We start from the raw sequence: 26827 nt of genomic DNA on the forward strand, positions 1-26827 counted from the left end.
TTCATTATATTTCATTGGTTTATTACTAAGGTTAACACATGGATTCACAAGGGGCTTTAAATATGCTCGAACCCATATTGTATCACACAGTCGCTGCCCCTTTCCCTTTCAAGATGTAGGCTATAAGATATAAGAGTATATAAGAGTATATGTATTGGAGTATATACACTATATGGGCAAAAATATTAGGCAACCTACACATTCCACCTACAGGAGCTCTTATGACATCCCATTATAAATCCATAGGCATTAATATGGAGTTGGTCCCCCTTTGCAGCTATAACAGCTTCTTCTGGGAAGGCTTTCTACAAGATTTTGGAGTGTGTCTGTGGTAATTTTTGCCCATTCATCCAGAAGAGCTTTTGTGATCTCAGACAGTGATGAGGCATGAGAGGATCTGTCTCGCAATCTCCGTTCTAGTTCCCAAAGGTGTTGGATGGGGTTGAGGTCAGGGCTCTGTGCAGGCCAGTCAAGTTCTTCCACACCAAAGTCACCTGATCATGCCTTCATGGATCATACATTCATGCTGTACACTTAAATATGACAATTTATTTTAAAATACCGCAACAGCAACATACAAAACAAACACACCAGGTTAAAGATGAAAAAAGCATTGTAACACACATTAATGCAGAGCTGCTGCCATGTGCCACAGGTGAGCTCTCTCAGTTGATGACTGCGACCAATTTAAGGACCTGACATTGAATTGAAGGCTGCCCAAGAAAGACAGAATAGAAAATATCTTAAATAATAATAATAATAAAAAGGTATAAGGTTTGTATAAAGTTTTAGCATTCAGTTTAGTTCATTTAAAGGATAAATATAAAAAATACGGTCCTTTAATGGACTTTTATGCATGTTTGCACCATTGTATGTATTTGTGTTTGTGCTGTACCATGCATGTACCGTTTTGCTTTCAGACCTCATGAAGACCATATGAAGTCTTCCTTAAGATGTAAGCATTCTTGTGATGTCCTGAAGTGCAATTACATAACAAAACACAATGATCTATTAGTAAAACACATGATTACTTGTAGACAGATTATTTTATTTTTGAGGAAGCATCGCTACCTCTGTGTCAATCGTGGCTTTTGTACACCCTGCATACACTGCTACACTGCTGCACTGCTGCTGTGCATGCAGCCCCCAACCAAAACAGTAGCAACAGCAGTTGAGCTTATGTTACAACAACTACTGCATCGCAGAGAAAGAAGCAGACTTGCAAATCCCTACTCCTCCATTGCTTCAGCACAAGTGCAAGAAAGCCTGAATCTCAGGTGGGAAAGCTGTTTGAGTTCAAATTTTCAACAAAATTGTGCCCAGTCAGCAAAGTTAACAACTACAAGTTTTAAGATGATAACTGTTGTTTGGCCTGCATTTCAGTAATACTGTATTTTACCTATTTGGGTCCACTGAAAATTTCAGAAAGCATCTCTTCCTAACTGTTGACTTAAGACAGGATGATCTTTTATGTGCAAAATACTGCTGCCCTCTTTAACTAGCAGAATATAGAATAACTAATTAAATTAAGTGAAAATTCATATCACCATCATTTTAGCTAACAGTCCACCTAGTTGTCATTTTCAGCTTACCACTTCCCTTTCGTCTGTATTTCTGAAAACTGTGATCATCATAAAGTTGAGTTTGAGAGTTTGTCAAAAGTGTTTAGAGGTGCAGCACCTGGACTGAATTATCAAAGACATCAAGCCAAGGCTAAAATAATTCCAGTATAGTGTATCTCCAAAGACTGCCGCACAAAGGCTCTCATGAATGTTCCCTTCTTCACTCTCCCAATTCTCTCTCTCTCTCTCTCTTGCTGTACCTCACTGCTTTTATCCTCATCCATAAAGAATGACGCACACTAAAGACAATGTTATTCTCTTTGGAACATGTCAAACGTTTATATAAACGAGGGTGCACTGATGTCACTGCTAATGCCAGCGGTCATGTCTCAATGGACCACCTTTGCCAAATACGCTCTCTATCCAACTTTCATGCTCTTAGTATTTCACTTTTCCTCCTTCTCTCTCTCTCTCTCTCTCTCTCAGACACATACACATCCATAGTGTTTTAAGCAGTGGCCAGGAGTCATCCTACAATGAGTCACTTTTAAAAGGTCAAATACAAAGAACAATCGGAACTTATTAGCTCTGTGTGCACTGGCGTGCTTGTGTGTCTGTGTGTGTCTGTGTGTTTTTGGGGGAGACGTGCAGTGTGACCGTCCAAACTGATTGTGACTAAAATAAATGGCAATGGCATTTAACAACTACAAGTTGATTCCAGCAGAAAAAAAAAAAAAAAAAACACATAAAAAGACATACACAACCAACTGTAGACTCGCAAAATAAAATGTTAATCCAGGCAGAGGCGAATCAGAATCCTTTGTTTGCATCCTCTGCAATGTCACAGCTACAACTTTCGTATATAATATTGTGCCACACACACAAACTTACATATGCACACATGTGCACACGCGCACACACACACACCAGTTGAACAACTTTCCAATGCTTAACACAATGAAATTACTTCTGCATCAGAGGATTTCAAATAGCATAGTAGGCCATTCAACCAAAACAGTTAATTCCTCTTGAATATCACATTAGCTTTTAAAATCAACACTATGACCTTTGTTTGGTGACGGTGTTTACAATCATATTACTCTCTTCAATGATGGAACAAGGAAAAATAACATTTTAACATAAACCGTGAAAGATTGTTGATGACAAGAGTAAATGTCATTAAAAAAAAGTGTGAGTCATAAAAGGGTCTGGCCTAGAAATGATACACTTGACACCAATGTGTTTGCAGGATGCATGTGAGTACATGTGCATATGAGGAAAACAGAAGCACAGTAAACACAGTAAACATAATAGTGTATATGCAAATATGTTTATTGATTTAATTAACCCATTGGGCCACATTTTAAAATCCTCTATTGCTTCTAGAATAAAGTAAACAGTGCAATAACCATATACAATGTGAAATGAGTACAATGGCTGGAGCAAAGAACCAACTGCCAGCGTGTGATTTCAGGTGATTACTGGCCTCTGTGTTGAATCATATTAAAGCAATGGCACCAGATACAGAGACCAGCTTTTTTTCTCTCAGGTCTTACATGTTTACAGTAAATCATCAGCAGTGGATATAACATCAGAGTGAAGGCAGCTCTCCTCTGCCTGTCAATATGTTAAAGTATAGAGCAGTAAAATCAGGAGCAGTGTGTAGCTACAGTGCAGTACAGTCCCATCAGCATGAACGCATGACAGCAGATCATCTAGGGAGACACAGAGAGGGAGAGAGATACACCTTTATTTGTTTTATCATAATCATTCACAAAGGATAACTGAGTGTAATCCGATTTGTGTGTGTGTGTGTTTGTTTGGGGGACATGTGCAACCTTTTTTTTTTTTTTTTTTCCCATCCCAAATGGATATTAGAGTGGGGGAATTAGGGTTTGCATTGGAAACAGAAACGCAGAAAACAGAAACATTCTATTCATTTCTGTACAAAGTTGTACCACTATGAGGAGACCATTTTCCCATCATGTCCTGCCCACTGCCTCGGGACTGTGGTGGTGCTCCAGTTGAGTTAGGTGTGTGTTGTTTGTTAAACTATTCACAGGAGGCATGAAAAATAGATGTTATCCTCCCAAAATACTGTTCAGGGTTTGCACCCGTTAGTACAACTTGCAGTTTGAATTGTTTTGCCATTGTTAGTTTTGTTAAGTGTTTTAATAAACTGAGTGCTGCTTTCCACAATGTCCATCGTGATTTCTGACAATACACATCGCCACATTTTTGCATCATAAAATATTGTGACACGATGTACTGTTACAAGCCTGGCTGCAATCCCTACTTTTCTGTGCATTATTCACATATTTTGCCTTAATATGTGGTGGTGTTTAAATCATTGTTAATTGCATAATTTTTAGATAACCCCACATTTGCTCTATCCTTAATTGTATTGTTTTTCTTTGCTGTAGCCCATTACTGTTTGCAGCTGTGATCCAATTTCCCCAAGGGGATGTTTAAAGTTTCATCTCATCATCTCATGTCATTTGCGTGTATATATACTGTATGTGTCTAGTTTCTTGCATGTCCATGTCTTTATTTGTTTGTATCTCCATGAAATGCACTTCATGACTATAAGAAATCAACAGCTGACTTACAACAAAGTACAATATTCTGGAAAGTTTAACACATTTACATTAAATATCTGACCAGAAATAACTCAAGTAGACTTAAAGTATGTCTTCACATATTTGAATTACTGAATTTGAGATACTGTGACTAAGTAGTAGTAGTTGGCTAAGTAGTTGAATAACAACCGTCTTGACCTGAACATTACCACAACATATGTCTCACAAACATAAAGGCTACAATCATCTGTACAAGCAGCCGGAATATCTTGTGATCTATCGTCCGTGTGTGTGTGTGTGTGTGTGTGTGTGAGTGCGTGCGTGTGAGTGAGCGTGTGAATAATGAGCTCAGTGAAGGGGGTGTATAAGCATTATTCACCCAGTGTGTGATCAGTGTTCAGTGAAGTGATAACTGACCCTCCTCCCACTCAGACCTCCAGAGCTGTGGAAAATAGGAGGGGCAGTGGAGCCGTGGCTAGCCAGGGTAAAAATCTCCTCCACAAGCTAAACGAGGCAAAACTCCTCCCTGGAGTGCCTGACACACTTCCACCCACTACAGAGAACTATGAAAAGTTCTTTATGTGTGAAGAAATAGGATAGATAGATAGATAGATAGATAGATAGATAGATAGATAGATAGATAGATGTGTAATGATCTGTGTGTGTGTGTGTGTGTGTGTGTGTCTAACCTGAAACTTGCTGTATTTTTGGTGTTAAGCTGTTCCAGAGGCGACACTCTTGAGCTTTTAGCATCCTCTTTGTTTCTGGTGGGTTGCTGTTCAGAGTGACATACTCCTGACCCTCTGGTGTAAACTTCGGCCAATCAACTCCTCCGATACTTGGGTTCCTGACAGAAAACAGCCAATCACAGCAAGCTGATTAAAAAAAAAAAAAAAAAAAAAAAAAAAAAAAAGATTGATTGACTCATTGACCGATTGAGTGTGTACAGTGTGTACCCTGTCTTGGCAAAGTTAGCCCAGTGTCTCATCAGCTTCCTGGTTACATTCACGTCTTTCTGTGAGTATCCAAGAGTGGCATTCAGCGGCAGTCCAAAGACAAACTCTATCTCATCACCATGCATGACGCCCATCCATTCTGGCCAAGAGTTCTTGGTTGAGCGATGGTCAAACATATAGAAGTGCGTCTTTCCTCCATGCTGTGAGTACCTGCAACAGAAATTGATTGTATTGAGCTGTTTTGGCTCTGCACTGTGACAGTTTAAAAGAAGGAGAAACACCAGCAACACACATACTCACACATTACTCACAGATGTCAAACACAGTCAGTGTTTGATCAGACACAGAAAACTACAGTGCAATATTTATCTATTTATCTCTTGGTTTCCCATATTATCCCTATTTGTTTAGGATAAGCAGTAGCTGAATTTTGCTGATATTTGATTGATATTTACTAATGACCAAAACCATGCAGTTTAGATTGCCATGTGGTTTCCTTTGCAACACCTTGTATTTCATAGGATTCATTTAATTTGCCATACAATTTGGAGGAGCAAAACCTTATTTTTTTTGACTCCATTTTTTTTTTTTTTTTACTACTAAATTATTCACTATTGGCTGCAAAGCCGGCAACTTGTTAACTGGCAAAACCATGAGTGAACACAAACACACCAATGGCCAACTTGCTCTTTACCTTTGAGCAAACTCTAGCACAGGACAATTGAAGAGTTGGTCTCCAACCAGAAAACCAAGCGTGTCACGGTTTTTTCTTCCATTATTCACATCTGTCCAGTCAGTATAGTGGAAAATGGATGCCTCTCTTGTGACATTACTTGCTTCTGACATTGTCATGGCCACTCCTTGCAGGAAGTTATTCCTGGTAATCAAACTCTCACTGGTGATGTCATACCCAGGCACTCCGTAAACTACGAAGAATGTTCCTTCATCCTTGTTTAAGCCAAGCATCACCTCAGTCTTCTTGAAATCACCATTTTGCAGGAGGACCTGTGGATTTTGTGACACAAGGGGACTTCTAGATTAAGTGTGTTCAGATATACAGTATAAATTACATTACAAGCAGACATTATTTATCGAGCAGATGCATTTTTGGGGTGAATCAGGTGTGTCACATTTATCCAGTCCAGGCCACAATTTAGTCTCAGCTTGTAACCTTTTAACCTCAATAAAAACAGGTGTTCTTGTTGTATGGAAAAGTACTAGATGTAATATGAGCCCTTTCTGCCTCTGACCAATCATCAAGAAATCATTGTGAGTCACACTGTTTAACACTACACAAATACTGCCATAGCAACCAATAAAGGGTCCTTGCTATAATTAACCATAATAGTATAATATTTATAAGTTTATTTCAATTGTCCCCTTTTCCACACATTTGTAGCTGTACTTGGTGTCAAAATATGGGTTACTTACAATATCTGACATACATGACATATCCTACACACACAGGGTGTCCATTATCTTAATAACACAGCTAAATCACCATTTTATGTTGTGTCACACACATTCACAGGAACCAGTGTTTACACACTCACTGACACTTCCACAAATCCACCTAAGCACACTCCCAGAAACATAGACACACACCTACCTCTGGTTCCTGTAGTAGAAAGTTATTATCGACATGAGGGAGGAAGGGCAGAAGAAGGAGTGAAGGCTGGGTAAGAACTTCATATTGCTTAATTACGATGTGCTGAGGGTCAGCCTTCTGCAGACATGCTTCCAGATCAGCTGGTGGAGACAGGGGACAGCCCAGTTTCTTCCCCAGGGCCACAGACCTGTGGGGAAATAAGACATTTACAGAGAGGGGATGACAGAGAGTGAGAATACATTGGACAGGGAGTGAGGAAGGAAGGACACAGGGAGATAGTATAGGAGAGAGAGAGGGAACAAAAATGAGGGGATGACAGGGGGGACAGAGTTTGATAAAGAGGCAGAAAAGGGAAGGAAGGACAGGGGAGAGAAGAAAAGAAAAGAAGGGATTCTTAAAATAATAGAGGGAAGAGTGATGGAGAGGGGGTGACAGATGGGGTATAGAGAAAGAAAGACAGGTGGATGATGGAATTGCGAGGCATGGAGGAAGCAAAAGAGAGGGACAGAGGCAGTGATGGAACAAAGGTGAGAGGGCAGGATGGAGGAGGGAAGTGGGGGATAGGTGGTGGCAAGACAGAGAAAGTACCATTGTGTTGAGGATGCCTGACTAAAGAGTGTGTATATGCGTGCACGATGGTGGACATAATACAGTTTACCAGGGTGAAAGGAGAGGAAGTGAAAGATCTATTCCCTGTGAGTTCCCTTGAGTTGATGGCCATGGGCCTTTTGTTTGGTTTTGTTTGCTACTGAGCTCATTATCGCAATCAGTAATTCAGTAAGTTCACTGTAATTGCTGAAGCTACAATCTACAACTTTTCAACTTGAGGCAACAAAATCTCTACTTAGTCAAGCTCTCTTTGCCCTTAGTTGGGTAGGTTCATGCACTAACAGTTGTCACTTACCTTGATGAGCTGTCTGCTAACCCACCAGCATTCAAGAAATACTGGTGGAACAAGTATTGAATGCAGAACATCTGCTTTAGAAAAAGCATTGCCGATGTCCTCCCATTACTTTGAACTTTGGCTGCTGAACCTTTACCTTTGCTGTTCATTCTTTGCTTAGAGCTTTCCTATATTGTTTGTATTTCATTCCATTGTAAGCAGTAATGAAATCAAGTTTTATTGTACTATAATGTTTATTATAACTGCATTTTATTTGGTGATTATCTTCCAAAATATCACATCAGTTCACCTTAAAATATCCCACCAAATCTGCCTTTGGTGGGATATTTGGCATGCAACATGTAGCTACTGGGAGTGTTGGATTGTTATATTTAGGGCATCACATTCTGCTCAGACTGCACCTCCCAGAAAAGAGCATTGGTTTCTCGGAAGTAGCTGGACTGAGCTCTTCACCACATTACAAAATTGCCAGTACATAATGGTAAGAAGTGTCATGCTTTTAAGGGGCTTGAGAAGACCTGACTTGATTGGTCAGAGCTGATGCCAACCTTTACCAAAGCTATTGATAATGTATTCCTCCTAATCAGGCCTTTTGTATTATTGCGTCTCTGATGTGCCTCCAGTGCAACATCTCCTCGACTCACAAAATTACCAAAAACCTCTTGGGAATGCCCAGGTGAGTTAATGCTATGCAGCTGTGCCAGTGCCTTCACCAGCACCTTGATTCACACACTTACTGTGGGCTGCTAACTTCACATTGAAGTCCCCAACCCAACTCAAAACCACTCACAGCAAATGGTAATATGGTATCAGACTCACTGATGAGGTGTAACATATTCAGTTCATATAGTGTAATTTTTATATCAGGGCTATATTGCAGCTTTAAATAAGGTGTGAATCAGTGAATAATGGATTGAATAAGAGAATAAATGATTGATTGATTGATTGATTAACAAAAGGATTGATTAATCAGTGAATGAAATAAAAAAGACTGAATCAATCAGTCAATCATTTAGTAAGTGACTGAGTGCACACTTGTACATGGACGCACAGTACCTGTTCCAGGCCTCTTTCTTGCTGACTGTGGCCCATGGGGCATTAGGGGAGCCACTTTGCATCACAGCCCTGTTGAAAAGAGCATGGCTACGTGGAGAGAGCAAGTGGAATCCCACAGATGCTCCCCCAGCACTCTCCCCAAACAAAGTCACCTGAAAACAACAAATGCATAGCCTACTGTGTGATTTTTAATCTCTTAGATTTTTGTCAAACACGCTGTGAAATCATTATAAAAATATTTTCAAATATAACCAAATCAAATGCTAAATGCCTGCTTTGACAGGAAGGCAGCAATTAAGGATACACGATATGGTTAAAAAGAAGCTGTACCTTTGAAGGATCACCTCCAAAACCAGCAATATTATTGGCTACCCACTGGAGGGCCAATTGCTGGTCCAGCAGACCCGCATTGCCCCGGATACTGTTGCTATCAGGAAGTGACAGGAAGCCAAAAGCTCCAAGTCTATCATTGATGAAAACAAAAATGAGAAACTTCATTTAAATGTGCTGGCTGTTCTTCAATAAAGATCAGTATATTAAAAATAGTTCAGAAAGGTCATGTAATTATGTGCTATAATATGCATTTTTCTACTTTGGCTCTATCAAATCAGTTTATGACTGCTTCCACAGTTTTACCTGTAATTCATGGACACTACAACAACGCCTTCTGATCTGCTCAAAAAGAACCCATTATATATGTCCAGAGTTGATGTCCCTGTACTGAACCCGCCTCCATAAATCCAGACAAGGACAGCCAATCCCGAGGCTTGGGGCTGGGTGCGGTTGAGACGTGGGGACCAGACATTTAGGTAGAGACAGTCCTCACTCAGAGGAGTCTTTGGATTCCACATTTCTGACCCACTGAATCCTGGGAAAAACACAGTCAGAATGAGATTTTGAGTTGAAAATCTAGAGATTAATGATTGTGTCATGACCTATGCCAGCACCTTAGCGTCTAGTTCTGGTTGAGCATCAGGTAAGGGCTGAATCTGGCCCAGATCTGATATCTGATTTACTGCATGTCATCCCCTCTGCCTTTCCTGTCTGTGCACCATGGCTGTCTAAAAAAGCTGATATGCCTAAAAAATAATGTTAAAAAAAAAAAAAAAAAAGATTATATGCATATTAATGTCTATTGTTAAATGTAGTTCTCTAGGTGTTGAAGTCACCTGGGCTCCACCCATTGTTCTACCTGACAAGTAATGAATAAATACTCAAGTACATTCAAATTAGCTGGTGGCAACAGAATATGACTGCATACATCCACAATACCTCCTGCTTCATAAAGCTAGCAGCTAAAGGGAACACTTTTCTCTATGGGGTGGATGTAAAGATTCACATTCTCTTAAAACAATTTGGCTGTAACGGTGTAACCATGGTACGAGATACCTACATAGCCTACTATTAAAAAACATAACCTCTGACCTTTTGGAAAATGTTGGCAAGCACATGCCACTAGTTAGTTACCATATTAGCAAACCCAATTCAATCTTACATTGAAAATAAATTTTGGCCTGCTGATATGCTAATAACACATACAATATTATTGCCTAATTTCATTACAAAAATTACAGTCATTATAGTCAGTAACACATCAACCATCCCTTTTTATAGCCCCCTACCCCTTACACTAAACCGTGACTTTGTTGTAATTCACTGGTAATAATGATGATATGGATTAAGATCACATCACAGAAGGTAATGTTAAGCTTCCACATGTCACTGCAATCCTTAACGGAGATAAGGAACAAGAGCTTCACTTATTCCTGTCCCACATCATTGGTGTACAGCACACAAACTCAACATCATCGCCACCGTTGACTTGGGAAATGCTGCATCACAGACTGGGTCATGCCAATTTTACAAAAGTGCAATGTCCATTTGAAATAAGGTACACAGCCATAGAAGATATTGCCAACATAAGCTTATTGTAATTCTTTCCTCTATGACCAGAGGAGTTCAAAGTATCATGCCCCTGAAAAGATAGTGATTCTAACAGACGCCAAGCTGTCTGAAGTGTATGAATATCTGGGTGTTGCCAAAATACACCCTCATAAGAATGTGTTTCTTAAAGAGCACACTGCAGTTCGAAAGGCACTTGCATATTCATTTGACCTACACCAGAGAGGAAAGTGCTGTTTTCTTGCCATCACAGTTCTGACTATTCAAAGCCTAAAGTCGAAGCAGACAGGAAAGGTAGGCAAGATGCAGTTCTGTGCACAAATAATCACAGCAATCATAAAATTTATTGATACTCGATTGGGAGGGATACTGAGTTCCCATGATGTGAAGTTGCAGCTGTGGTGGCTTGCTGCAGTTGAGAAGGAAGAAATGAGACAGATGTTGTTTCAAGAGGCTAAACTTCTGACAATGATGTCTTCTGACAAAGCAAACACTGTTGGAAATGGTCAGAGTCAGAAAAGACAGATGATGTCTTTGTTTTTGGCAACACCCAGAAGACTCGCACAACAGTGGAGGATGAAATCCAAAACTACATCCAAGATCCAAACAAGACTCTGAATTCATTACAGGCCTATCCCATGATCATGTCTCTCTTCCTAAAATACAACACCGCTCCGCCCTCAAGTGACTCTTTAGCCATGGAGAACATCTTTCTGTCCGAGACTGGAATTGTATGACTAATAATATCTGCAGGGCATAATCTCCAACTGTGTTATAATCATTCTTACTGAGATGAAGTTGAGTAAACAGCTAGAGCAAAACAATAGCTATGACTTTCGCGCCTGCTCGTTTTTCCTTGATCTGGCCCTAATATTTATGAAAAAAAAATTAAATAAATGAAGTATTCTAAAAGAAACAAGCTAATTACGTTATTCATTTCCAGTAATATATTACAGATATATTACAGGAATCAGCAATGGAATATGGATATAAAATAACTGTAGTGACGTGCTGCTGCACCTTCTTTTCTGTAGTGTAAACATAATGCCATGTACTCCCCACTACCAGAGCTGCAAACAAGGCAGGAAACTACCAGATTTCACCTGTAAGAGACTTAACAAGATTCAGTTTTGACTGAAATATATCCTTATCTCGGATCCATCAAAACTTCCCTGGAAACTTTTTCTAGGATACTTTGTTTTTTAATATCCTCAAATGTTTTCCTCCACTAATGAGCACTAGTTTGAAAGATTTCCAAATACAGTGTGTAACAGTACGCTGATATCTCCCTGCTGCCTTCTGTCGTTAGCTATTTGTGGTTTCGTATCTATATTTGGACTATGTTTTGGGCCACTCCTTGTGCGTACAAGAGCCTGGCTAGTGGTTGTGATCAGCCTTCAAATAACCCATGACAGGTGGCTGTCTCCAAATAACTGTATTCATGACCCACCCCTTTCCATCCCTTGGGCGAGGAACAAACCTGCATCAGATTAAATTGTGTGTATGTGTGCTCGTGAGTGAGTGTGTATGTCTATGTAGGAGTATTGTGTTTGCTGAACATCCAAGTGGGAAGTTCTCCAAAATCATGTGTTTATTATTCATATCTAACACATATTGTGGATTAATCATTTGTATGTGTGTGTGTGTGTGTGTGTGTGTGTGTGTGTGTGTGTGGGGGGGGGGGGGGGGGGGGGGGGGGGGTTTCCCACCTGGAAACTTTGTGTCCAACAGCTGATAGCACGCATCTGGGAGCTTAGTGACATCCTTCACCCCATGCCATGTTTCTACCGGTACTGGGGCTCGGAATCTCAGTTTCCCTAAAGGTGGTTGTCCATAAGGAATTCCCAGGAATGCTCTGACATCTCCGCCCACTCCAGAGAGCAACGTCCCTCGAACCCTCCCATTTTCGGTGTTGATTACAAGATCATCTTGTGTGGCCAATGACGCAGTGAGGAAATGGAGCAACAGGGAATGAAGAAGAATAGTAATGTGTTTAAAATGAGAGGCTGTCGCCATGGAAAATCCTGTAGATGAGAAACACAATACATGTACGCGCGCACGCACGCACACACACACACACACACACACACACACACACAGATTTCAATTTTTTTTCAATAAATTAAATCACATCAACATATAGACCACATGAGATTCAAGCATCATCTGAAGCCTCGGACAGAAAAAAAATTAAGTGACATATCACTCATTTACACTTACTCAGAATCTCTCTCTCACACACACACACAAACAAGAGTGAATAGAGTGGCATCAACATAAAACATTAAAGTGGACCTTATGACTGCTCGCAGATTCATGTTCCCTGTTGAGAGCTCTTGGACAAGGTGCGCTAGACGATTGGTGTGTTTTATGGCTGCCATTACGTCTCCAGGTGGTTGCATGGGTATCATTAGGTGGCTTCTAGGGTGTAATAAGTGGGCTTTACTACACTAACTGTACAAAATGTATTATTTATTATTGATTTATAATTGATTCAGTATTTTTATTATTGTTATTGTTAAGCCGCAGATTTCAGCCCGATTATTTATACAGTTGTATCATGCCAATGTATTCTCAACATGAGAACAGACTCCAATATTGCTTTGATGATACAGTAATGCCGCTATGGTGGCTTGCCTATCTCCTAGTTCTGATGGTTACATTTTTGCCAAACACATTTATCTAATCTTGTCCCTTTCGACCTGTAAGCGCGAGTAATTATTAACTTATGTAGCTTGATATCTTATTATTGATTTATAAGGAAATTAAATTGTAGCTCTCTCAGCTCTATGGACATGCATGCAGGCACGCACGTAAACACACACGTTTTTATGTTTTATATTTGTTTTTACAGTCAAAGGTGATGGTGGTGGGCACACTGCTGTCGCCTGTAATATAAAAATGAATTTTTATATTACATGAATTTACATGACTTTTGCCTCATTTCGGTCAAAGCAGTGTCCATCATTTACCTAAACTTGTGACAATGCATGTATTATTATTATTATTATTATTATTATTATTATTATTATTATTGCAGGGGGCCTATGAATTAAAATAAAAACATTAATAGTGTAATAAAGTACCGACCTGTCGTACCTGTTGTAATATCAGTTATAGATTAGGAGTTGGACCATATGCTTCACTTAATATCCTGCAACAGGTTGTGTCATTGTGTTTCATGTGTCGCCTTCTTTCTCTCCAATGCTTGAAAAAAAGTCTATCATTCTTTTGCCGCATTCACAAAGTTGAAAAAAAGCCATGTTATTTGTATCACTGTGAAATCAGGAGATTAATGGGAGAAATTACCAATCGAGAGCACAGCAGGAGAAAGGATTGAAAGTAAGGAGACTCTTGTGAGACTCCTGTGTTGGCAGGTTTGAGAATTATCAGGGAATCTCTAAAGATATTATTTTTCAAGTAAAGTAGCCATTTCGAGTAAGTGTTGTTGCAGACGCACTGCCAAGTGTAAAATCATGGAGATGGTATATTGGCAGGCCCGGACTGTACATCGGGAAAACCGGGAGATTTCCCGAAGCGCCGGCCTGTCACTGGCCCGGTGGCCTGCCCGTCTTTTTTTTTTTTTTTTTTTTTTTAAACAGGTCGCCGGCCAGGCCAATCAGCTGTCGGTCCGGTCCGGCTGGCCTCACCAGTCTGATCTTTTTTTTTTTTTTTTTTTAAGTCAGAGAGACAGGCCAGGCCAATCAGAGGCCAGCAACCTGTGAGGAGGTCAAGACATGATTGGTTTGTTTTGATTAACACCCGCCCCAACAGTCTGAGTCCGTTGTAAACAGGCAGCGCATGTTGAGGAGGGGGTGTCGCGACTCGTGTGTGTGTGTCTGACTGTTGAGGAGAGGAGAGGAGGCGGAAGCAGTGGCGGTTCTGCCTTTGTTGCCGCCTTAGGCAAAATTACTGGCTTGCGCCCTTCATGTTACTACTCCGCGACGCAGCATCGGCCAGCATCAGGCCGCTCACCTGTCAGATCCGGCAGATCTGACTGGGTGGACAGCAAGACACCAGCAAGACGCAGTCCTGCAGTGCCCCCCCCCACCGCATTAACCCCCCCCCCCCCCCCCCCGCCCACGCTCTGGCCTGATACCTCACTGATTCGTGGCCTGAAAAAGTCTCCCAGTCCGGCCCTGTCTGCTCCGCGCCCAGCCAGTTGGAATCACACAAACCTGCAAGGTAAGGTGTCACTTATAGACTCTCTCCTTGGTACTGACAAATTCAATATCACGGATGATGGCTCTGCTTGAGTTGTTTCTATCAATCTCTATGTGTGCGCGTCTCTCTCCAAGCCGCGCCTCCTTTAATCCTGCTCTTTGCGCCAGGAGAGTATTACACTGGACGCATGCAATTTGTTCAGCTTTTTTTTTTTTTTTTTTTTTTTTTTGTAAGTAAAACGTGCTCAGGAATGAGTTATATATGTGCAGCCACTTATGTTTTTATAGCCACCGATGGCCTTAATACAGTGCGTTTCCAAATAGCCTAAGTAAGGATTATAGTAAGACGCAGACAACATGCAAACCGTCCAGTTCACGAATGAGGGACGTTACCTGCATGAGTAAGCGTCGCCGGGTTGGCTTGGTCCGCTCCTGGGTTCCGGTCGTTATTGGCTGGGCCGAGAAGCGGAGCAGCGGTACGGACCGCTGGGAGTGAGGGAGTGATCAAACTTACCTGCAAGGATTGTTGGTTGTGTGCTGGCTACTTTTTGTTGAGCATGTTTGACTTTCCCTATTGACTGTTGCTCATTCCATCATCCAAGAGATAGATAGATAGGCTAGAGTGAGTGAGTGAGTGAGAGAGAGAGAGAGAGAGAGAGAGAGAGAGAGAGAGAGAGAGAGAGAGAGAGAGAGAGAGAGAGTAACTGGTGCTGAGAAATATGCTTCTGATATACCAATATACAGGGCCGGACTGGGAGACTTTTTCAGGCCACGAATCAGTGAGGTATCAGGCCAGAGCGTGGGCGGGGGGGGGGGGGGGGTAATGCGGGGGGGGGGGGCACTGCAGGACTGCGTCTTGCTGGTGTCTTGCTGTCCACCCAGTCAGATCTGCCGGATCTGACAGGTGAGCGGCCTGATGCTGGCCGATGCTGCGTCGCGGAGTAGTAACATGAAGGGCGCAAGCCAGTAATTTTGCCTAAGGCGGCAACAAAGGCAGAACCGCCACTGCTTCCGCCTCCTCTCCTCTCCTCAACAGTCAGACACACACACACGAGTCGCGACACCCCCTCCTCAACATGCGCTGCCTGTTTACAACGGACTCAGACTGTTGGGGCGGGTGTTAATCAAAACAAACCAATCATGTCTTGACCTCCTCACAGGTTGCTGGCCTCTGATTGGCCTGGCCTGTCTCTCTGACTTAAAAAAAAAAAAAAAAAAAGATCAGACTGGTGAGGCCAGCCGGACCGGACCGACAGCTGATTGGCCTGGCCGGCGACCTGTTTAAAAAAAAAAAAAAAAAAAAAAGACGGGCAGGCCACCGGGCCAGTGACAGGCCGGCGCTTCGGGAAATCTCCCGGTTTTCCCGATGTACAGTCCGGGCCTGGGAGCAGACGAGAAGGCAGTGTTACAGCCACAAAGAGAGAGGTGGACCTAGGGTGAGTGCGCCAGGGGTTGCCCCCGCCCCCGCGCAGACTGCTCAGATCAGGATATCAGCAATCAGCCAAACAAGGACAACAATATATGGGTTCAATGATATATATATATGTTTTTTGTTGTTGTTGTTGTTTTTCCAGTCTAATTTTACACACCCCACATAAAATCACTGCTCTCTGCATGCTCTCCTTGTTAGGAGCTGAATAACACATAAAACTTGTTATGAGGCATTTAGAGAGTCGTATGACAAAAGCAACACTTACCTGGATATTAGTAAGGATGCAAGGAAATAATTATGTTTCTGTTGTCTAAAACAACAGAAATTTGACTGTTGTAAAATGGCTAATTGTAGAGCAAAAGAGGCTATAGATGCATACTAATGCTTTGTGATTTTTACACTTCCTTTTTTTTCTTCAGCACCTTTATGGATCATAGAGACAAAGGGCTCTAGTTTCCTGGTGCAGCGCAGGGTGGCGCAGTGAGGTGCACCCCGCGCAGAGCTAGTTTCGACCAGCGCAACGCAAGAGGCGGACGGTTTCCAAGTTTCGCAGACCGAGGTGCGCCGAGATGGGAGTGGCGGCGCAGCGGGGGGAGGTGCCGACAGATTCAGCTTGGCGCAGTGACAGTTTTGTGCCAAAAGGCTTCGCCGAGGTGCGCCAAAAGCTCGCCTCCTGAAACCACGTCTACTTTCGGCGCAAGGCGCAGCGGGGCCGGCGCAGAGGAAGTTTGACTGACAGGCGGGCAGTGCGCACACGTCACCAAAACCTTACAGATTGTCAGACACATTAACAATGCAATAAATACCCACAAAAAACACTATTCAATGCTACTATCTCAATCAGCACATAAATTTATCTCCATATCGACTGTCCCGTCACAACTGATGTCAGATCAAAGGAGATTGGCACCGTTTGGCAGCGTAATGGAAACCCAACCTGATCACCTGTCAGTCAAACAATGTGTCCAGTATGGTGATGTCTTTTTTCCAGTCATGGTGTCTGGTGCTGCCCCTGTTAACTACACAGTTTTTCTTCCATATATATTTTAATATTCCACTCTGGGTTTTTGTTATCCGGTAATCACCGGACTATGACTGGTAAAATCTGCCAAAGTCCGGTAATTTTTCAATGTCTGGTAAAAATATTAACAATTTGAATTTTATTAAAACAGTCAATTTCCACGTAATTTTATTTATAATTAAAAAAAAAAAAAAATAGACTGCGTGATCCCTGTCTCCGGTGTACCAGAGGGAGAGAGAGAGGGATTTTTTTCTGCAGAACCGGATCAAAACAGCGCAGCGAAGTCGCCTAGGGGAGAACAAGGTCACAAGACTGATGCGCATTGCAAGTTGCGGAGAGACACTTGAGACTTTCGATTTTAATTCAGCTGCTGAATTAAGTTTTTATTGCATCTAGTTGATTTCAAGTTGGCAGCACGCTGCGTTATTAAAATGAGTCCGTTTTTTTTGTTTGCAAATTGTAGTTGCAATTGTTTGCAATTGTATGCAATGTTCATGTTAAAAGAGCACAGGCTTGTGCAATATTTATTTATTTATTTTAGAAGTTACGCACGTGAGTCAATTGACGGCACTAATTTTATTTGATACAGCCTGCTTTTCAATAAAAAGATTACGCTATAAATTGACATGCCTTGATATAATTCTTATATAGCCTGCATATAATTTTAAGCTCAGTAAATTCAGATAATATTTGACCGGAATTTCAAACATTTGTCCGGTAAATTGAAAACCTGCCGGTCACGTTGTCCGGTGCCAATTTTTTCTAACGGAAACCCTGATTCCACACATATCGAAAATGTAAAATGCATCGGTTCCTTGCCAGACACTAGGCGTTTAAAACAGCAAATGTAAAAGCTTTCATGAACCGGATTTTGTTTTAATCTCTAGTGTGTTGTTGCATCAGTAAGTGATGGAGTCTAAAGTTGCAAAACAAACATGTAGGCTATTTATATGAATATGGCGAGGATTATCCTTTGAGGTAAAAACATTCATTAAAAATTGGGGCTTCACAGTAAAATTTATATTTGCTCGTAAAAATAAATAACTTTAACAGACGTGGCAGAGCTGGAAAAAAAGAGATGCGAGGCCGGTAGGTAATGGAAAGACAGGGGACTCAGGAAGATGAATTTAAGGATAGATGCATGGATGGATGGATGGGTGGTTAGATGGATGGCAGGTAGCTCCAGCAACATTGCAGCAGCCAAGACTAGCCTCACAGTCCTGAGTGTGTGATGCGGCTGCTCTCTTCGTCCATGTCAAATGTGTAGACTTCCAATACGCCTTCGCGCAGCGCATTTTAAAGGCGAGGACAGGGGCTCATTTGATTGGTTTAAAGTGAATCGGCTGTGTCAAACCCACACCACGCCTTCTCTCCTCCCTTGCGCCGGTAGGAGGAATGGCGCAGTAGTTGTGCCAATGCGCACAGCGTGCCAAACTTTCAAAATCCACTTGGCCACACCCAGTTGGCGAAGCGCAGCTGTGCTGCGCCCACGCCTCGCCAGGTCTGCGAAACTAGAGCCCAAAGTGTTAATCCTCAAAAGGAGCAAATCCTGAGATGGTGTCCAGCGAGTCAGATATCCACCTCTGCCCCACCTGCAACACTGGCTACAAGCAGCCATTAGAGCTCCATCCGGCTGTGATCTGTGTCTTGCTTGGCCCTGACTTCCCAGGCCAACTGGTGTGGAGGATGACTACAGAGAGGCTGGATGGTTGACGGTTGACACAAATGTCAATAATGCTGTTTACCATGACTCCCTGGACAGTCTCACTGAAAGCCAGGATGCCTGTGCAGCCCCTGCTTCCATCCATGATTCTGGGGGGTTCGCGGAAGGTTTTTCGTGATGGTTAATGTTAGGAAAGGGTTAAGGGCTGATGTTATGAGATATTAGCTAGGGTTACCTAGCTAATATCAGCAAACATTAATATTAGTACAAAATGGCACTTGTGCTTGCTACAGTGACAGTGCACATACAGGGCAGTAAAGTGTGTCACACTTTCCTTGGAACAAAGCAGATGATGTATGTGTCTGCATGCTGACAGTGAATAAATGTTAATAGTTTCCATCAGCTCTAATGTGGAAGTTTGTCCGGTGCCATGCTAAGTATAGCATGCTGCTCGATGTTTGGCTGTGTCAGCAGAGTTGTTGACTCGCTGTTTTTTGTTCATAAACCAAGTCAGCCCTTTTTTTAGCAGAGGAATTTAGTTGACTAGTTGTCCTTTGCCTGATAGTAGCCCCCAGTAGGTAGCTAACGTTATTCCTCAGAGTTGTGTGCGATACTTATGCAAGTTTGACTGAAACACAGAAAAAATTATGTCTGAACATGTATTTTCACTTAAAAACATGAGTTTTCAAGACAGAAACTTGTTGCGATGCCACCAATGTTTGTTTGTCTTCACCATGTACATCAAAAAGATTGTTCCAGAAACCTGGGATTCCGGGTTTCTTCCAGGTTCTAGTCTCAGCCTCATGTTGTTGTACACTTAGGGCCCTATCTTGTGCCACCCGCTGCCACTACCCGCTACCCGCAAATTGCGGCTTTAGGAACTTCCGCTATCCCTAAACGGTATCTTGCGCCCACGCTACCCGCTATCCGTTATGCTGACTCCGTCATTTGCGCCTGGAGGTGTGTCCGTGGGCATGTTTCATGCGCTATCCCTAAAATTGCTATCTTGCGCACACACTTAAGGGAAAGCGGATAGCGGGTGGTCCTGACCATCCGCTATCCGCTATCCCTAAAGTTTGGGCTGTTACGAGAGCGCGCCCAGGCGGCTTCAATGCGCGCCCCGATGGAGCCTTGCCACGCACACGGTCGGACTGATACCGGGACGCTGCCGGAATGGACTGAGTATATTACTCATAGAGACTGTTTAGAGGAAAGACTGTTTTAATTGGACACTTACGCCAGCACGTTTTATTGTTTTATCATAAGCCAGCAGCGGTGCTATATTTTTATTTTTAATATTTTATTTGCCCAATCTACATTGTCAATAAATTAGTTTACACATAGTTCCACCTCTGCCTCTTGTGTGTGTGTGTGTGTGTGTGTGTGTGTGGTGTGACCCGGGGATTTTACTCAATCAGTACAACCTTGTGACACGTCCTCTTGGACACATGTGGCTCCACCTCCCAAATGAACTTGCCTATAATATAATATATAATATGTATATATATAAAGCCACCTTGCTGTAGCCTCGGTAGAACCCCTGAGAAAATCTACCTCCCTCTCTCCTTCACGGGTTTAGGATTTAGGATTTAGGATTTAGGATTTAGGATATCGCATCCTGCCCTTAAAGGCAATGGCACCTGGCACACTGATTGGTTTAACTGGCGTAACGCCCAAAACATGCCTATGCATAATATAGCGGGTAGCGCAGGTGTTTTGCGGATAGCGGGAGGTGCACAACATAGCAATTTTTATGGGGGAACGCCTCTTGCGCAACCCTAAATCCGCAAATAACGGGTTTAGGGAGTCTGGCGCAAGATAGGGCCCTAAATGTCCTGCTTTGTCCAGCTGTAGCTAAACACACAGACTTAGGCCTTTTCTGCATTTCCTCTCCAGGTATAGACGGTGCTACAGTAACAAGTGCGAACTGGAGGCTTGCAAGACATGCAAGGCTGATGTGGCTGATGTGGCCGTAATAAATAATATAACCTCATGAGGCTGTTACTGTTATATATCATGTAATCACAGGTCAACCTGCCTATATTATGATGTTTGACTTTTGAAATACTTTTGCATGTTTTGACCAAATTTTCCCTGCAAATATTAGTTTTGTCAAGTTGTATTTGTTTGTCAGTAATGTACATGTATGAATAAAAAAATGACTCTAGATTTCTCCTCAGCTAAATATCAGTTGTGTGGTTATTTCTGATTCCATCGGATGAAAGTATTTGTCATGTCAAAGAATTCAGAGAAGGTTTGTTGTAGGGTTGAGCCAGATACTCGGCTGAAACGAGTATCCAGTACGGATATAGCACTTTTGCCGAGTACGAGTATTATCCGAGTAATATGAGTCAATATCCGTGCTCGTGATCAATGAAAATCCTCATTGGGTAGTGGACTGTGTCCACGTTGTGTGATAGGCCAGTCACACACAGCGACCCTCCCCTACGCTGTGTGCCCCGCTCACACACACACACACACAGGGACAACCTCAGCTGTCACTCACTCAGGTCTGACAGCTCACGTGGCGTCTCTCTTCAGTAGCGGTCAGGTTTTTTTCAGCTCGCTCTTCCCTCGGTTTGTAATCACTGATAGTCAGTAGAGTTTCTGCTAAACCTGATTGCTAACAGACACGGTGCTTTTGAGCAGAGTTAGGGTTAGGGGTTAGGACTGAATTTTTTTTTCTTTTTTTTTTTTTTACCATCTGCTCGTTCTTACCAGCTGGTTTTTGATATGGAGTCAGTTGGAAAACTTTGCTCGTACCAGACGTGGTGCAAAGTCACAGTCTTAACACACACACCACTTACACACATACATTAGAAGAACACACAAAGTACATTATTATTTTTATTTTATTTTGGAATGCCAGAGCGGACTCTTCATGTCATTTCCCGCCCATTTCCCGATCAAGAATCTCACTTTGGGTAAAAGACATTCAGTAAATTCAGTTGCATGAGCTGAATAATGCAAGAAATGTAAAAATGTTTGGTTTTTTTAGTAGATAAATAAACAAAGAACCATGCACACATAAAAATATAAAGTACTTTAAGACAGCAGAACCCATCAGTGTCTGTATCCATTTAGTTGGTTTCATGCGCACTGAAGTAACGTTGCCCATCTGGGCCGTCCAGACTCGGAAAACTCCAGTGACGTCAGCAGGTCAAACATCAGGCCTCAACTCTGTCTTTCTACTTCAGAGGAGGTTGAAGTTGTGGTCGAATTTTGCACTAAAATAATAGAAATCCAAACCTAATACACTGTTAGCCATGCATGAGTTATACACTCCTGATCAAAATCTTAAGACCAGTTGAGAAATTGAAAGAATTTACATTTTGCACTGTTGGATCTTAAAAAGGTTCTAAGTAGAGCTTCAAAATGCAAAAAAAAAAAAAGAAAGAAAGAAAGAAAGAAAGAAAGAAAGAAAAAGAAAGAAAGAAAGAAATGGGAGTGAGACAAAAAAAATTGAGTAAGCAATTTATTGCGAACAACCATTAAACTGAAATAGGCTGTTCATCAGCTGATCAAACGTTTAAGACTGCTGCCTTGAGTTGAGGCTGCAAACTGTCTCCACTGTCCTGATGTTGCCTGTAGTGATTTGTCTCAGAATTAACAGGAAAACAGCAGAGTGCGCATCCTGGCCCATGATATTTATCAAAGAATGTGACGTAGGCTGTCACCTTATCGCTGTCACCTTTGTCACAGAGGTTTTTTTTGTTTATGTTTTTAAGAGCCCAAGAGTCATATAACCTCACTTACGTCTCAGGCCAGCATGCAAATAGATCATTTCATCCCACAGCAAACACTTTTGTCAGTCTTTGTCTGTCTTATGCGAAGTAAACACTGCAAACTTGTAAGCCCTTGTAATCTCAGCTATGTGCAATGTAGCCCATATCATGTCACCAACAACATTTTATTCCTTTACACACAGCGTTACTCCACATTCAGAGACTTAGCAAACAATATGGGTGTAGCAGTATTTCAGCAAAACTGAGACTTTCATTTCTGTAAAGTCCTGTAATATCATGACATGTGACTAATGTGACTAAGACAAATAAACATTTTCATCAAGATGACTAAGACTAAGACTAAAATTAAAATGCCTGTCAAAATTAACACTGTAGGGAACATGAGCCAAACAACAAAGAACGGAACTGAGTAAATGTCCGCTGCCCAAAAGCATCCTGGGAAACTGAAACTAGGAAACACTGACTGGAGTTCACTCAGACGTTGGTCACTGAGAGAGACACAAGTCATTTCTACCACATTTTTTCACAGCAATATTTCTTTTGATCTGCAGAACGCATAGTTGCCAGAGCGTGTTTCCTAAACCTGTATAGTTTTAATAAGCAGGAATTTTAATCATTTGTATCTCTTTGTGGTTAAAATCCAATGATTAAAAAAAAAAAAAAAAAAAAAAAAAACTCCATTTTGAGCCACGCCCACTTTTTTCTCAAATCCGAATTATTTTGCCCCAAAACAAATACAAATACAAATAGTGGTGCCTCCACACACCTCTAGTCTATACGTTGTTTTTTTCATTCTGCCTTCAAGCCCACAGAGCCTCATTAGAGGGCTGTGCCTGTGATCATAGAACTAGTGTTAAAATATGTAACTGCCATTTCTCTTTCTCACTCTCTGTCTCTCTCTCTTTCTTTCTGTCTCTTGCCGTCTCTCTGTATTTGTTTTTGTTTCCCTGCATCACTGTTTTCCAGTTTCTAGCAATTATTCTCTGCACTCATACAAGTGACAGAAATAAACTTTTTTTCTTTTTCTTTTTTTTCCCCCAATTATCTCATGTGAGCTAATTTAAGTTGTTAAAAATACAGATTTTCGGATTCAAGGAAATTGTTATTCCGGGAGAGCGTTTGTGTAGATGTTGTTATTCCTGGAGAAGCTTGGGTCAATGATCCCAAATGATATAAAATATGTCAACAACATCTTATAAAACATAATTAATATTGTCAAGCACATTCACAATGTCAGCTCAGTTCTGAACGCCCTGTCGGACTGGCACCTAGGTGACAAGGATGTGGAAAGCAGCAGGTATGGATCTAGGAAAGCCACAAATCAAAGCCAAACATGTAAGTGCTTCTTGATGTTTCTTCATTTTCACATGTGTTCTGGCAGTGGAGTTACTTTTCTGGTTGCCAGTCAACATGACACATGTTCTTGCAGGATGAGGGACATTGTCAGGGGAAAGAAAGAACAAGACCCACTCGCATAACTCAGTCAGGATATCTACAGCAGATGAATCTCACTGAAATTAAAGTAGCTTTTTTTTTTTTTTTTTAACTGTGTCTATCACAGGATATCACACTTCTGTCCAACCCAGTCTGTGCTCTAATAAAGTGGCTATAATCATCATAGTACACATTGCAAATTTAATTCAAACATAACTCTGAGTAAAATAAACATGAGGAATTGATGGAAGTGCATATTATCATGTAATTTTCAATGTTACTTTCTCTGTTGTAGTCCTTGTTGGAAATGAATGGAGATGTTCATTGTAGAGTTGGACTTTATGACTCTTCGGAGTATCACAGTCTCTGAGGAATGTTACTTTCAGCCGAACATGATCAGCAGGTTGGTCCTAAAATTGTCATTTTGGGTCCTGGTTAATACTACCACTTGTGGAGAGAGGAGAGATGGGGACAGAGGATCGTTGGAGATTTGCAGGCCTCCATGGTCACAACATCTCTAACAAGGATATCTTGTTAGATAGTATTTGATTCCCATTCCTGCCTAATAAAAACTGTATTGTTATTTTAGAATACCTCCATGTCGCATCAAATTTCAGATGCTTTTGAATATTGCATGTTAACTCACAGGAATGCTAAACAATAGAGTTATTGAGTACGTTTACATGCACACCATATTCCGATTCGGGTCAATATTCTGGTTAAGGTAATTTTCCGAATAAGGTGTTTATATGCGCTGCAGCAACTAGAATATTCCATTTACATGTTACTTGGCATATTCCGGTGTTTTGGCGTATTCCACGCTCTTATTTAATGCAACACTCAAGCTGTGGGGGGCAGCAATATGCCTACAGGCGTCTGGTCTGCCAGAAATACAGAAGAAAAAGAAGATGTCGCTATTTCTGTGTTTTATCCCATCGATACACTCCATGATATTTAAGTCTTTCATTAGCTGAAGGCAGACTGCAGTTTCCTCTTCACTCCAAAAATGCTGGCTCTTGCTGCTTTTCACCATGCTGTTCACCATGTCGTTCTCCCCGCTTGCAGTAACCATAGCAACAAAGACGCCCCAGCATTCCTTGCGAATTGAGAATGTGCAGACTTAACTGAATATTCCGGTACGGGGCACTGTCCGATTAAGGTGTTTACATATTATGTAATATTTTGGTTAAAACAGGCATATGTCAGGGGTCTTTCTCGGAATATTCTGCAACCAGAATATGACCTTAATTGGGTGACTTGTGACATGACTTGTGCACAAGTGGAATATTGAGGATATTCAAAATAATACAGGAATATGGTGTGCATGTCAACATGGTCATTGATGGTTGTATAATATCACAACTGGTCAGGGTCAAGAGTATAGTCGTGCACAATGTTGTTCTCCATTGTCTCCAAGATGCTGGATATACCTCGATGGTGTAGAGCCATTTTAATGAATTATATTATGATGTAACATGTTATCAGTGTTACAACGATATGTTTTAGTGCTTGAGGTGACTATTTCAATGATAAGGACAGTACACTGACCTAGTGTCACAGTTTTTATTGCAGTTTGTTGAGTGTATAAGTAAAGATAATCATAGTGAACTCATAACTGGGAATATTACTCAGTGTCAGAGTTCACATAATCTGCACAGCTTGATCCTCTCTGTGTGTTTCTGTGTGCTTGCATGGTTGTGCTGTGTGTCTCTAACTAATTAAGGAATTCACAAATGGAGTGGAAATAAATAAATGCTCCTCTTTCTCAGCATGAGTGTGATGAGTGTGTGAGAATGTGTGTGACTATCAATGTGCATTGCTAATCTCCACTGGTGATAAACAACCACACACACACACACACACACAGTTACAACCAGCCATATTTATGTTGTATTTTGTGTAGCCTGCGTTTGGGGGAGAGTGACACCACTCTTTGTCTCTAGTACAATCTGTGTGTGTGTGGTTGGTTAACTATGTTTTTTCTAAGCAAGGCTGACCTCCAGCGATGCAGCTGCTGCTGAATAGACCGGCTTAAGGCTGGCCTATCTAATGTTTGGGTCCCCAAGATGATGCCGAGAGTTGACTTTGTTTAGCTGGCTAGCTTTCCCGCTCAAAACAAAGTGAGGTTTTGTAAAGCTTGCATGGTGGGATCGGTCAGCCTCTATGTTTTTATGGCTGTTTTTTGTTAGCTGGCTGGGGCTGGACAGACATCCTGTCTCACATCACATCTACTCCTGAGAGTATGCATCTCCCCACTACTCCTTTTAACCAGTTTTGCCTGTTTGCTGTTAGCTTTACTCAACTGATTTGTATTATAAATAGATCAGTCACTTTGTAAATAGCATGAAGTGGTAGGGGTGAATACCATTTTTTCATTGTTTTCTCCTGTTTTGTTGAGCTCAGGGAGTTAGGCCTAGTAGGTGTATCTTTCTTTGTTTTCTTTTCTTGTTTAGGGATTATGAAGACCTAATTAGAATATAGGTTGGTTTACCCTAACGTCAATTGCTTTCCCTATGGTAAGTTAATCAACCTTAAAGCCCATTTTTTTCACTGACTGTAAATGTCTTTGTAGCAACAAATCGCTCAGTTATCACCTAATCTGTTTTTGTTCTCCACTCTTGTCCTAAATTCGGGGCTTGGAGCTTTGTTCCTGTGTTCACCGGTGTGGGAAAGGTGGGTTGTTATGTCAGTTTTTCTCTGTGTGTATACATATAAAATGTCTAAAGAATGTTTTTTTCAAATTTATTTAGGAGAGCGAGGGGTACAACCTAATGTTTCAGGGCAAAGGCAAAAAAATGTA

General features: G+C 41.5%; 1 protein-coding gene across 1 annotated transcript; it reads right to left on the reverse strand.

Annotated features, from left to right (window-relative positions):
* Positions 1-2907: 2907 nt before the first annotated feature.
* LOC115370177 (acetylcholinesterase-like) lies at positions 2908-12588 on the reverse strand. The gene is made up of 9 exons (XM_030067078.1): positions 12278-12588; positions 9303-9534; positions 8997-9129; positions 8667-8818; positions 6707-6893; positions 5792-6102; positions 5098-5307; positions 4831-4988; positions 2908-3277 (listed from the first exon to the last, which is right to left on the reverse strand). The coding sequence occupies exons 1-9, from the start codon at positions 12582-12584 to the stop codon at positions 3183-3185; spliced, it is 1785 nt and encodes a 594-aa protein (XP_029922938.1). The 5' UTR covers positions 12585-12588; the 3' UTR covers positions 2908-3182.
* Positions 12589-26827: the final 14239 nt, after the last annotated feature.

This window comes from Myripristis murdjan, chromosome 13 (assembly GCF_902150065.1).
Source record: "Myripristis murdjan chromosome 13, fMyrMur1.1, whole genome shotgun sequence".
NCBI classification, from domain to species: Eukaryota; Metazoa; Chordata; class Actinopteri; order Holocentriformes; family Holocentridae; genus Myripristis; species Myripristis murdjan.